This window comes from Microtus ochrogaster, chromosome X (genome assembly GCF_000317375.1).
Source record: "Microtus ochrogaster isolate Prairie Vole_2 chromosome X, MicOch1.0, whole genome shotgun sequence".
Taxonomy (NCBI): Eukaryota; Metazoa; Chordata; class Mammalia; order Rodentia; family Cricetidae; genus Microtus; species Microtus ochrogaster.
The window spans coordinates 43,067,185-43,081,153 of record NC_022026.1 but is presented as its reverse complement, the minus strand read 5'-3'; the positions used below and the strand labels follow the sequence as shown (position 1 = coordinate 43,081,153).

At 43.3% G+C, this 13,969-nt stretch overlaps 1 protein-coding gene across 4 annotated transcripts in view; it reads right to left on the bottom strand.

Annotated features, from left to right (window-relative positions):
• Positions 1–13,969, bottom strand: part of Egfl6 (EGF like domain multiple 6) — a 59,454-nt gene that overhangs the window by 20,118 nt on the left and 25,367 nt on the right. For all 4 annotated transcript variants that reach the window (XM_013350556.2, XM_013350557.2, XM_013350558.2 and 1 more), the window contains exons 3-7: positions 12,858–12,950; positions 6,141–6,260; positions 3,537–3,656; positions 2,649–2,783; positions 149–271 (exon numbers count right to left, since the gene is read on the bottom strand). In XM_013350556.2, the coding sequence (XP_013206010.1) occupies positions 149–271; positions 2,649–2,783; positions 3,537–3,656; positions 6,141–6,260; positions 12,858–12,950 (591 nt within the window). The remainder of the gene's footprint in view (positions 1–148; positions 272–2,648; positions 2,784–3,536; positions 3,657–6,140; positions 6,261–12,857; positions 12,951–13,969) is intronic.

Sequence of the window (13,969 nt, the reverse complement as noted above, 5' to 3'; positions counted from 1 at the left end):
AAGGGCCTGGAGATTGACACACACACATACACACACACACACACACACACACACACACACACACACACACACACACACGGTGGGGGGATCTGGAAAGAATGCTTTGGGGGGGCCAGATAGGAAAGTGCCATGACCAAATGCTACTTACCAGAGCACTGAAGTCCATTGCCCCTATATCCCTGCTTGCATTTGCACTTGAAGGATCCTGGGGTATTGAGGCAATTGGCATGGAGGCTGCACACACGGGTATTCAGAGCACACTCATTTATATCTGAAAAGGGGAACATTCCAGTGAACAACTTTATGATAAAGGGGCTTGCTGAAAGAGTAGCCTTTTTACTTGAGCAACTTCGAGACCAACCACTCAACACCTCAGCAAACTAAGTGCGGCCTGAGAGTGGAGAGGTGTTCAAAACCAGAGGCCCTTTGGCCCAGAGCCCTGGCTTTGCCTGGCGCCTGTCTGGTATGTAGGGAAGGTGCATGCAACTCACCTCCCCCGAGCAACTTCACGGCCTGCTTATTATTAATGCTATTGAAATCTGCTAAGATGTTTGGAGTTTCTCCTTAACATCTTCATCTATGTAATCTGGAACTGAATAACACTATCGGGAAAACAAATGCTAGATTTTGGTTGGGTTTGCTTTTCATCCTTGTAATAGGAAAACTAAGTAATGATATCAGAAAATGAATTCTAATTTTGGATGGCCTTTAAACTCCTCACAAACAAAAAAAGACGGGATCAGCCAGGAACCTCTGACATCATCTGAATTCACAGGCATGGGCATTTTGTTTAGAAGCTGCAAGGGGAAAGGGTCAGGCTGGTTTGAGCTCGCCTGTTGGATTCAGCGGTGGAAAATTGGCCAGATTCCACCCAGGTGGGAGCTGCAAGTGCTCTTCTCTGCGCCCCATGTCCTGCCTATGCTTTTGTAGATGTAAGCAGACAAAACAGTGTATTGTTTTGAACTCAGTCATAAAAGGAGCGCTGATGCTCATCGTAAGCACTTGTAGCACATCCGAGATTTGCTTCCTTGTGCAGCTATGTGGATTCCCAACTTGTTGTGTGGGGAAAGTCCTTGCAGTGTCAGGGAACTGGGGAATACTGTACCACTGTCACTTGATTGCACGACTGGCTGGGTCAACAGGAGAGGGTGAAGAAAATTTGAGGGAATAACCACCGAGGCCTCCCAAAATGCTTCAAAAACCAGCAATGGGGTGTTGCCCCACCATGAAGGTACAAGACATGTCCCAAGAAGCCCTAAACACAGGATTTAAATCATTTTCTCCACTGGTTAGCTTTCCATGTCATGTGGAAACCTTTGTCACCCATGTTATGTGACTAGAGAGCTAGAGGTAACCCACATTTCTCTTCACTGTAGGACAATATATTAAGGGCAACTGCTGTGGGATATTTGTACACTGTGTGAAGATGTATTGCTGGGATTGGAGTAATAAAAAGCTGAACAGCCAATAGTAGGCAGGAAGTATAGATGGGACTTCCAGCCAGTGAGAGCTCTGGGAAGAAGAAAGGTGGAGTCGTCAGCCAGACACGGAGAGGAAGCAGGAAGTACAAGATTGAAGGGAGGTAATGCTATGTGGCAGAATGTAGATTGAGACAAATGAGTTAATTTAAGTTATAAGAGCTAGCTGAGACAAGTTTAAGCTAAGGGCCAAGTTTTCATAATTAATAAGTTTCCATGTTGTTATTTGGGAGCTGGTGGTCAACAAAAAAGCTCTACAGGCAATGGGTATGCAAGACCCCACAAGCTCTTGAGGCTTGGGATCCCTTCCCTAAGAGATACAAATGTTTGACTTCATACAGATGAGACTAATAGTTGACTAAGAACAGTGTTAGCAGAGACTGAGTTTGACACTTGAGCTATGGAGAGACCAAAAGAAGAGGAAAGGACACGTGCCTTTTCATAGAATTTTCCTTTTAAAAAATGGATGCATGCGTGTGCGTGTGTGTGCAGATGTGTGTGTGCCTGATGAAGGCCTTGAGTGGCTGCCTCTATAATTATCCACTTTTCTTTTTGAGGCAGAGTCTTCCCCTAAGACTTCTTTTTTTTTTCTTAGATAGGCCGGAGCCAGCAGACCCCAGTGATCCTCTTGTTCCTGTTCCCTAGAACTACGGTTCAGGTGTTTTCTGGGAGAGTTGGCTTATTATGTGGTTGCTGGGACCCAGACTCAGGTCCTTGTGTTTGTAGACCAAATACTTGTAACTACGGATGGAACTCTCCAGTCACCTTCATACATTTGTCTAAAGCCAATGGAAAACATTAGGAACAAACCCCCAAGGTCTTCTTAATCTTACAGCAAATATAAATATTTATCGCTCCCATTCTTGGATGTGTAATTGGGAACAGAAGCAAATATAAACTAATTGAAAACTTACAAAATTATAAAAAATGATCTCACAGGTAACATCTCAAGATATTTGCCTCCATAATAATTATATTCATTTGTTTAAGTCACTATGGACCTAGCTTCATAATTAATTTCACTGGGGTTACCTAAATGCTGCAAACTTAATATCAAGGTTTTCTGTGTTGTCTACCTGGCCAGTATAGTAGATTGAACGGACATAAAAAATAGCTGTAGAGAAAGCCCGTGGGGCTCGGGGGCAAGGGGAAAAAAAGTCACTATCTTACCTACGCAATCATACCGGTGACTGACATATTTCAATTCAAAACCAATGTGACATTTGCAGTAGTAGCTTCCAAACGTGTTCACACATCTTCGATTGGAAGGGCAGACGGCTTTCCTGGAAGCGCATTCATCGATATCTAAGGTATAGGAGCAGAAGCTGTCAGTGACTGCAGGAAGAGTACTCCAACACATGCGCAGGTACTCACCTTAACTCCCAGCATGCAATGCTCAAGCACAAGCAGCCTCCTGGCCTAGAAAACTGATTATCTAGTGAAAAGTGCCTATGTCACTTGTTCAGGAAGTATTCTAGGTTTTTACCAGGCACACGCACAGCTCTTTAGTTCACAGGTTCACATCACTGTGCCTGTCTTTCCTTGGAGGTGTTTCCTGGCTATAATGTCATTATCTATACCCCCCCCACAACATGTGTATCCTAGATGGTCTTAGACTGGCTATGTAGCCAAGAATGACCTTTAACTCCTGGACACAGCAGAACTTGGACTTCCCATTCTTGTGGCGTGAGTTTCCCCTTATAATAAGCAAAAATATAATTGTTTATCTTTTTTTTTTTTTTGCTTTTTTGAGACAGGGTTTCTCTGTGGCTTTGGAGCCTGTCCTGGAACTAGCTCTGTAGACCAGGCTGGTCTCGAACTCACAGAGATCCACCTGCCTCTGCCTCCCGAGTGCTGGGATTAAAGGCGTGCGCCACCATCGCCCGGCTTATAATTGTTTATCTTAAGCTGGCCTGGTTATTTCCTGAATCAAGTTACCTTATACAGTATCTGTTCAGCACAAGCCTGTAATGAATGAAAATGGAGTTCAGCGGAGGGAGAATGGAGGGGAATGAAGAGGAAATGGGAGAGGAATAGAGGCTATGCCTTCTGGTTTACCTAGGCACACTCTTCCATTTGGGCCCAGGCGGAGGCCAGAGGATGGACACACACATCGTGGCCCTTCCTCTGTTTCTTCGCAGCTGTACTGGCAGTTTGTCCTGGCACATGTCCTAGAGTCTGCAAAAGTAGACAGAGATTAACTAAGGAAGTCTCTTCCAATTCTGTGATGGGAATTGTAATATGTCTTAGGACAGGATTCATGGTCTGATTCCCAAAAGGAAACCCACAAGGAATCCAGGCAAGCATGTTGTTGTGGTGGCCCCTGGGATGAATCTCACTCGTGGTTTGTTTCATGGAGCAACACATTGCACTTGACTATCTCTAGACAAAACCTATAGCTCTGAGTGCACCCCTATTTCTTAAATTGCAACATCATCTTATATTTCTCAGACTGGCCTTGAACTCACTTTAGCTTTAAAACATTTTTTTTAAAAAAATAATACTTCATCAATTATTTGGGAATTTCATATCATGGACTCCGATTACACTTCCCAGTCCTCCCAGGTCCTCCCCCACATCCTTGTAACCCCCCTCCTCAAGAAAGAAGAAGAAAAAGAAACAAACCAAACCAAAAGAAACCAAGACTCCAATGAAGTTGATTGAGATAGGGTCTCTGTTGCTTTTCTACTATGTACTCCAGGCTAGCTGGCCTGGAAATCTCCAGGGATCCTTCTGTCTCTGCCTCACATCTTCCTGAAGGGTTGCTGGAATTATAAACCCTTGTGCTTTTTGTTTTGTTTTTTACTAGGGTTCTGGGGATTTGAACTCGAGTCCTCATGCTGGCAGGTCAAGTGCTTTTACCTCCTTAGCCATCTCTCAGCTCCCTCAAAATTTCTTATATTCTCTGACCATTGACCACAACCATGATTTTGGTAAATATACTCCATCCACCCAGCTCCAGAAAACACTAGTCATCCAGAGGGATCAAAGACAGTGAAATGGGCCAGGAGGAATAAAACCAGCACCCAGGAAAGAGGCCAAGGACATGGTTTAAGCTCTAAATGGAGAAGCAAAGATAATCCTTAGAGGGAAAGAAAGAGTGTGTAGGGATGGAGACCGAAGGTGGGAAGCAAACACCTACTGATGGTTATAGTACTCATTTCTTTTCTTCTCTTTTTAGTTATCTTCTTTGAAATGTAATCAGCAAAATTAACATTACTCTCTTTCCATTTGGGGAAAGATATCTCTTTGGCATTGCCTGAGTTCTCCTGGAAGGTTTCAGATCCATTAGCATCGATCTTTTTAAAATAAAAGTTCAAAGCAATGACTATAAAAGTCTAGATAATGGGTCCTCTTTGGGGAGGCATAAGAGAAAAGTTCTGGCCAAGTTCTAGTTGGTGGTAGTCACAAAGGTGCTGTACAAGAATTCATTAAGCTATCAGATTGTTTTATGTGGGCGTCTGTTTATGAGAATAAGGATATTTGAAAAAGACACCGTGAATGTTTGTGTTATCTCTTAGGCTTGTTTACAACGGGAGGATCTGAGTAAATGGTGAGAAGGGGCCAGGACAGAGAGGAGCCAGGGGCACTAGGCAAGACTAGATGAGATGACCTTGGCAAGCCTGGGGTGGACTGGAAGCCTACTTGACTGCAACCCTAGGAAGCTGGCTGAAGGCAGCAGGTTTATGTTTGCTGGGGGTCACAGGGCAGAAGAAAAGGAGACGGCAAGAGGGGAGGGAAGGCATGCAGGGAAGGTGGGTTTGTTTTTCAGCTGCAATGTGACACTTAAAAAGCCTCTTCTCTCAAGAAATGAATGGATGGAGGAACCCAGGTCTCTATCACAGAAAAGCTTTTCTTCTCAGGAATGTGGGTCAGAATGCACTTCCAACGAGACACTCTAATCTCAGGGAGTAGGGGCGTGAGAAAGGTAGCTGGTGGGAAGGATTGATGGCCTGGGATGATGCAGACATTTATCACCTCCCTTTGCTCACTACACCTAGTTTCATGGTGAAATCCAACTCGTCTCTACACACAGAGCTATGTAATTGATTTCCCCCACCCCCTTGAGTCTGTATTTTTCATTTATAAAATGAGTATCTAGAAGAAACAAGTCCACAGAGACAGAGGAGGCAGATTTGTAGCTGCTAAGGGCAATGGGGGTGGCTGCTAACGGTGATGTTCAAGACCATTATTTTTTGGAGGCAGAATCTCATGTATGCCCACGTTGACTTCAAACTTGACTTGTAACTCAGTTTGACTCTGAACTAATTTCTTATTCTCCCGCCTCCACCTGAATGTTGTGATCACAGGCATGCACTGGCATGCCATGTTTGTGTGGGGCTCGGGATCAAACCCAAGGATTTTTACATGCCAGGCAGGCCTCTACCAACTGCGCCATATCCTCAACTGTAGACATATTGTTTTTGAGAAATGTTTCACTATGGAGTCCTGTCTGGCCTGGAACTCACTGGGTAGATGAGACTGGCTTCAAACTCACAGAGATCTGCTTGCCCCTCCCTCTCGGATGCTGGGATTAAAAGTGTGTACCACTACACCAGGATAACCCTAAATATGTTTTTAAAAGGTGCCCAAGTAGGTCCTTTCCCACACACCGACTACCAAAAGGCAAGCTTTTCGCATTGAGTGGCTGCTGAAACTTACGTGCACAAGTGGCGTCGGGTAGAAGCATGTGGCCACTGAGGCAAAAGCATTTGTAGCTGCCGTGCGTGTTCACGCACCTGTGCTGGCATGGCCGGGGTTTGACTGCGCACTCATTCACATCTGCAGGGCCAGTCAGAAAAGGGAGGAAAGTTAACAAGAGTCAGACAACATCCATGTGCGAGGGACTGGATGCCGATTTTCAGAAGGACACAGGCTCCCTGCTTCTGTCCTTTCAAACTGTCAAATGTCTTTCCACTTGGAAAGATTGGTGAGGATGTGGAGCAAATAGGGCAATCATTCACCATTGGAGGGAATGGAAAGTATTACAGGTACTTTGGAAAACGTCAAGTTAGAAAGAGACCGACCTATGAGCTAGCAGTTGCAGTCCTAGGCATGTTCCTAATAGAAATGCCTGCTGTCCGTTCACACCAAGAAAACCCACGAGCATATGTATAGTTCATACTAGCGTATGTATAGTTCATACTAGCGTATGTATAGTTCATACTAGAGTATGCATAGTTCATACTAGCGTATGCATTGTTCATACTAGCGTATGTATAGTTCATACTAGCGCATGTATAGTTCATACTAGCGTATGTAGAGTTCATACTAGCGTATGTATAGTTCATACTAGCGTATGTATAGTTGGAGTGATTCAAGTACACCTCTACAGGATAGATACATGATGAGTGTGTCGTAAGCAGTTAAATAGAGGAAACTACAACTATAGGCAACAAAAGAAGATTTTCACAAGCAGAAATTGAGTAGAATAAGCTGAGTATCACCATTCTGCTGTGATAGAGGAAGTAAAGTCAAGATATGCTTTTATCTATCTATCTATCTATCTATCTATCTATCTATCTATCTATCTATCTATCTATCCATCCATGCATCATCCATCTATCCTACCTGTCTATCTCTCTATCTCTTTCTATCTATCTATCTATCTATCTATCTATCTATCTATCTATCTATCTATCTATCTATCTATCTATCTACCTGTCATCACATGATAGCCCAGGCTGGCCTTGAACTTGAGGCAGCCTTCATGCTTCACCCCCTCCAGTGCTAAGGATCACAGGCACAAGCCACCACCCACCACCATCCATGGCTATGCTTTTCTTGTTGATGGAAGAAATACTTAGATGTTTCAGAGGCAGGAACTGTTGAGTTTCTGTTTTTTTTTTTTAAATCTGGGTTTCAATTAGAAAGGTATTGTGGCAATTTATCACATATATTTTTTATTAAAACATTTAGTGTGTGTGTACGTGTGTGTGATATGTATGTGAGAGTGTGGGCACATGGTTGCCATGGAGGTCAGAGGAAAACTATCAAGTGTCAGTTTTCTCCTTCTGATGTAGGTTCCAGGAATCAAACTCAGGTTATCAGGCTTGTACAGCAAGTGCTTTTTACCCGCTGAACCGTCTCACTGGCCCAAGTTATACATTTCTTTTTTTTTTTTTTTGGTTTTTTGAGACAGAGTTTCTCTGTGGCTTTGGAGCCTGTCCTGGAACTAGCTCTGTAGACCAGGCTGGTCTCGAACTCACAGAGATCCACCTGCCTCTGCCTCTCGAGTGCTGGGATTAAAGGCGTGCGCCACCATCGCCCGGCCCCAAGTTATACATTTCTAATACATGTACACTTCTATATGATGCTACTTAAAGAGTTAGAAACATCAAATTTGAATATTTCTGTTAGTACGACTTCCTAAACAGCGCATGACAGGGAGCATTGCTGTGATTTTGGTTGACTCCAGATTTACACCCAGTGTCGTAGCTCATATCATTCTAGAGAAACCCTGACAGGCAGTTGGTAGTGAGGTTGCAGCATATATAATTGCATGTGAAGGTGCACACGGGGTGTTTACAGAGCTACATGTACATGATCTCAATTGTAGATGAATCAACAACCAAACAGAAATGTGTAGGGGACAGAAGCCCGGGGTGAACGCTCTCAATGCTAGCCATGCTTGTGGCTAATCAGTTTGTTCAAAGATGTCTTTTTCCTGTGCTTCTTAGTATATTTTGTTAAAAAAATTAAAGACTAACAATAACTAACATTTTTAAAAAAGAATAACATTTCTTTTAAAATAAGAACATGATAAAGGAGGTGGGCTGGGGTGTAGCTCAGTTAGAAGCATGCTCACCACAAACCCCTGAGTTCAATACCTAGTGCCACAAAATCCAGGCACAGCAGTGCCTGTAATCTCAGCACTCAGGAGGTGGATATGGGGGTGGGGTGGTGGTGGGAAGATCAGGAGTTCAAGGTCATCCTGGGATACTTGAGACCCTGTCTCAAAGAGGAAAAAAAAAAGGTACAGGAGACAAAACTGTTGGAAGAGATTGTGATGAAAGGACCTATGTTGTCTTTGGCAATCTGATTGTGGAGGAGGACTCATAGCATAACTCCCCTAAGGAAGAGACAGAGAGGGGAACAGCAGCAAATTCCGCAGAAGAGAAGACAGTTCTGAAAGGCAGCAAGCAGAATGCGCCCTTGAAAAGTGAATCAAAGGCTCTTCCTGCCTTTGGAAAGTTCTGTGGATGCAGATTTTCTTTTTCTTTTCTGTTTTTAAAACAGTCTTTAAAAATTTTACATACCAATTCCAGTTCCCACCCTCCTTCCCCTCCTCTCGCTCCCCCACCTTCCCCTCACCCCCAGCCCCCCCACCCCGCCCCGTGGATGCAGGTTTTCTATCACCTGAAGCAGCTTCCTTCTCTATTGCTTGTCCCCTCGACCCTACTACCTCCCTTACACAGTCCAAACACCGTACTGTTTTTTTTTTAAAAACTTTTGTTTATTTTATTTTGCAAAAGTGTGTGCATGCAGGTGTGTGTGTGTGCATGTGCCTATATATTCTCACTGGCCCCCAACTCCACCCTCTTTTAATAGGGGAATTGAAATACGTTGACTGGACATAATGGAAAACCCAGTGAATCCCATCATTTGGCTTCAAGTTCTCAGTAACTCACTCATGTCCTAGAAAGAGGATTTTTGGGAAACACATTAGTTGAGGCCTGAGGCCCGTTGCCATGAGTTGTTTTTGATCACGTTGCCATGGGACAGGGGGACTGTCAGGGGAAGAGAGAAAACCCTAAAACTTGAGCCAACTGGACCACTCTCTCAATGTTGATATTTTACTGGAACTTGAGAACTAACATGAGAAATAGGTCTTCTAGTGCAAAGGGTTCCAGAAGCGATCTATGGAAAAAAACAAGCACGTGGTAAGAGAGATCTAATATGTCTAATATGAGATTTCGCTGATGAACCTGTGATTCGCAGTGTTTGCTGTGTGTGCGGCTTTGGGTTCATGAGTATGAATCAGGAGGCCAGCTGCCATTCCCAGGCTTTGAAGACAAGAAGAGAGAGTTCAGCTATTAGGCTAGCTTGGCCAGCCAGCGCGCCCGAGATTACAGTTCTTTCTCACCACACCCAGCTCTTTTTGTATGTGGCATTTGGATCTGAACTCTTAATGCTGAGCCTTCTCTCTGGCCCTCTGGAAGTTTCTCACGAGAGCAGTTAAATGTGATTTGCTGGTTGTGCTTGACCTTATCTCAGGGCGAGGGGCACTTTGTCGAGGTTCTCTTTCTGTAAGGGTGGCTGAACCTCTCTTGACATCTGAGTCCAGATCATTCCTTTATGTGGGGCTGATCTGTACTGTGGGGTATTTAGGGAAAGGGATGGGATTTGTTCAATAGATACTACTAGCAACCCCTTCCCTGAGCTCCAGCATTGGGGGGTGGATTTTGTTCACTATAATTCCCACAGTCTTGCAGCATCAACATTTATTGCCATTTGGACCAAGCTATTTTTGTTGGTACAGGGCATTTCTGGGCACTGTAGAGTGCTGTGGTGGTTTGAATAGGGATGGCCCCCCATAGGCTCATATATGTGACTGCTTGGCCATTAGGAAGTGGCACTATTAGGAGGTGTGTCCTTGTTGGAGGAAGTGTGTCACTGGGAGTGGGTTTTGGGGTTTCAAATGCTCAAGTCATCCCCAGTGAAACTCTCTCCTCCTGCTGCCTGCAGATCTAGATGTAGAACCTCTCCAGCACCGTGCCTGCTTGCACGCCACCATGCTTCCCACCATGATGATAATGGACTAAACCTCTGAAACAGTAAGCTAGCCCTAATGAAATGTTTTCCTTTATAAGACTGTGTGGTCTTGGTGTTTCTTCATAGCAATAGAAACCTTAACTAAGACAGATGTGTAGCCAGTAGATGCCAGCCACCAGCACCTCTTCTAAATGGCTTTCAACAATGCTGTCCCTTGGGTATGGTTCCTGAGTTTGGCAACTAAAAATATAGGACTATCAGTTAAGTTTGACTTTTAGGTAACTAGTATGTCTTAGCATGCATACGTCCCATACAATTTTACTGCATAAACTTACTATAATACAGTTATTGCTTATGTAAAAGGTAAATGAGAGTGGACCTTATAAATGATCTAACCGCTCTCTCTACAAGACAGAACTTTTGTTCTAGACTTTTCTTGTTTGTTTGAGACAGGGTCTCAGATAACCCAGCCTGTTCTTGAGCACATAACGGAGACTGGCTTCAAACTCCTGAGCGCCTCTACCTCCCATGTGCTGGGATTATAGTCATGTGCCCATACCTGGCCAATGTTCTAGATAGTAAATAAATCCTTAATTAGTATCAGATAAATAGATTAAGATAAATATCATAAATTAACTCTTGAGATATATCTGTTGCTGGGCTGTAGGTAAAGTGCTTGCCTAGCGTGTACAAAGTCTTGAATTCCATCGCCAGCATTGTATACACTGGGCATGGTAGCCCATACATATACTCCAAACACCTGGGAGACGGTAGCAGTAAGATCAGGAGTTCAAGATTCATCTTAGGCTATATAGCAAGCAAATCTGTTTCAAAGCAAAACAGATCAATGTGGTGTCACATACCTTTAATCCCAGCACCCAAGAGGCAGAAGCTGGCAGATCTCTGTGAGTTCAAGGTCATCATGCTTTACAAAGTGACATTTAGGATGGCTAGAGGTACCTAGTAAGACACTTTCTTTTTTTTTGTTTTTGTTTTTTGAGACAGGGTTTCTCTGTGGTTTTGGAGTCTGTCCTGGATCTAGCTCTGTAGACCAGGCTGGTCTCGAACTCACAGAGATCCGCCTGCCTCTGCCTCCTGAGTGCTGGGATTAAAGGCGTGCGTCACCACCGCCCGGCCTGAGACACTTTCTCAAAAACAAAATCAAACCCTCTCAGAAATGTATATGCTGGGATAAAAATATGCACACAATTCCCCAGTTCCATTTTTAGATACATATCTCACAAAAGCAATCACTCCAGACTGAATGGCCGTGAGTGGATAGGAGTAAAACGTTTGATGCATTGTTTGGAGACAATGTAAATGGTGATGGTAAGAAAGCATTTGCTTCCTGAATGCCAAATATCTTCACCCTAAGAACTGGGATAATGACGTTAAGAAGTTTGAGCACTGTGCATGCTGGCAGGTAAGGGTGCCCATGAGAAATACTGATGCTTGGAGGGTCCTGCAAAAAGCCTCTGAAGATGGAGAGCAAACTGTTAACTTTGGTTCTAATAAGGGTTTGGGGTAGAGCCTCTCTCTGCCCCACCCCCTCAAATGGGTCTCATAGATGCCAGTCTGGTCTAGAAATTGATGTGCAGCTGAAGATGACCTTGAACTTTTCTGAGCATCCTGACTCCACCTCTCAAGCGCTAAGGGTTACAGATGTGCATCACCATGCCTGGTTTTTATGCAGTGCTGGGGATTAAACCCAGGTCCTTGTACATGTTGGGTAGATAATCTACCAACTAAGTTACATCACTGGCCCATCCTTTTTTATTTTTATAGTCTTATGCATTGTTGTTTTTAATAAAGAATGTATATTACTTAGATAATTTTAAAAATAATAGTTATTTTAAACAAGGCCCTTTGATGTGGGATCTCGTCTTTTATTACCATTGATTAATAAAGAAGCTGCTTTGGCCAATGGCTTAGCAAAGTAAAGCCAGACAGGAAATCCAAACATATATATATATATATATATATATATATATATATATATATATATATATAGTAGGCAGAGTCAGACTGCTGAAGTAGAGGAGAAAGACACCAGCCAACCACCGAGGAAACAAGACATGGAGAAAATGAGGTATACCACAGCCCCATGGCGATATACAGATTAATTATAAATGGGTTAATTTAAGACATAAGAGTGAGCTAGGAATACTTGAGCCATTGGCCAAGCAATGTTGCAATTAATATAGTTTTTGTGTGATTAATTGGGTCTGGGTGACTGGGAAATGAAAGGGCAGACTCTGATTATAGCCTTTTATTGCATATTTTGAAAAAAATCGGAAGTTTCACACTTAATTAAGGAGAGATAGCTGAAAACTCTCGTCCTTAAACCATGTTCTGTTCAAGATTTGACTACCATCCTGTAAGAAATTTTTTTAAAATATTTATTTATTTATTATGTATACAATATTCTGTCTGTGTGTATGTCTGCAGGCCAGAAGAGGGCACCAGACCTCATTACAGATGGCTGTGAGCCACCATGTGGTTGCCGGGAATCGAACTCAGGACCTTTGGAAGAGCAGGCAATGCTCTTAACCTCTGAGCCATCTCTCTAGCCCCCCCCCCCCCCCCGTAAGAAATTTTATACCATCTTTCCTCCCTGAAGCCATTGTAATGGAATTTGTCCCAGGACCCTGGTGTCATACTGACCTTGACTGCAGGTCTTCCCGGTGTACCCTGGAAAGCATCTACATTTATTCAGTCCCACACACTCCCCGAATTTGCATCTGGGCTCACACACAGCTGTAAAAGGAAAAGAGATCCTGAAAAGAGTTGACGCAGTGATAATGTGCACAGGCAGGTTGCCTCCTACATGGTAAGAGAAGTCTTTGGGAATGGACTGAGAACCTGTTTCCTCTCTACTCTGCTTTGACCTTTCTGACACTGGGCAGGGATTTCCTTTGGAAGAAAACAAGCCCTCATACCCACTATGCAGCATGTGTAAAGATATTGTACTCATTTACTTTGTATGGCCATGTCTCCCCTACCCCCAGACCACACAGCCAACCATTTATGAATGTCAACCCAAAATAATAATAAAGAAAGAAGGGTATTTGAGAGAAAGACACATCAGAGTAACATGGGCAAGTTCCAAGGTCCCTCCATTTCTTGTCATTGTCTCTTCCCATTTCTTAAGTATTTTTCTATTTTTCTTTCTTTGTGTGTGTATGTGTCTATGTTCACATATGTGTGGATGTGAGTATACATATATGTACTTTAATGTGAAAGCTAGATGACAACCTTTTGTGTCTTCAGTTGGCACCTACTTGTTTCAAAAAATATTTATTTATTTGTATTTGAGTGCCAAGGAATGCATGTGCCATGATATACGCAGGGGAGTGGTCAGAGAACAACTTGCAGAAGTTGGTACTTTTCTTCTACTATGTGGGTCCTGGGGACCAGACTCAAGTTTTCAGACCTTGTGGCAAGCATCTTTACAAACTGAGTCATCTTGCTGCCACCCAAAACTTGTTTCTTGAGACTGAGCCTCTCAGTGGCCTTCAGGACCACATACTAAGTTAGACTGGCTGTCCAGGGAGTCTCAGGGATTCAGCTGAGTCTGCCTCTACAGGGCCAGGATTGCAAACATGCACAACTCTACCTGGATCTATGTATCTATCTATGTATCCATCTATGTATCTATGTATCTATCTATGTATCTATGTATGTATGTATCTATCTATCATCTATCTATCTATCTATCTATCTATCTATCTATCTATCTATCTATCTATCTATCTATCTATCTATCTATCTATTAA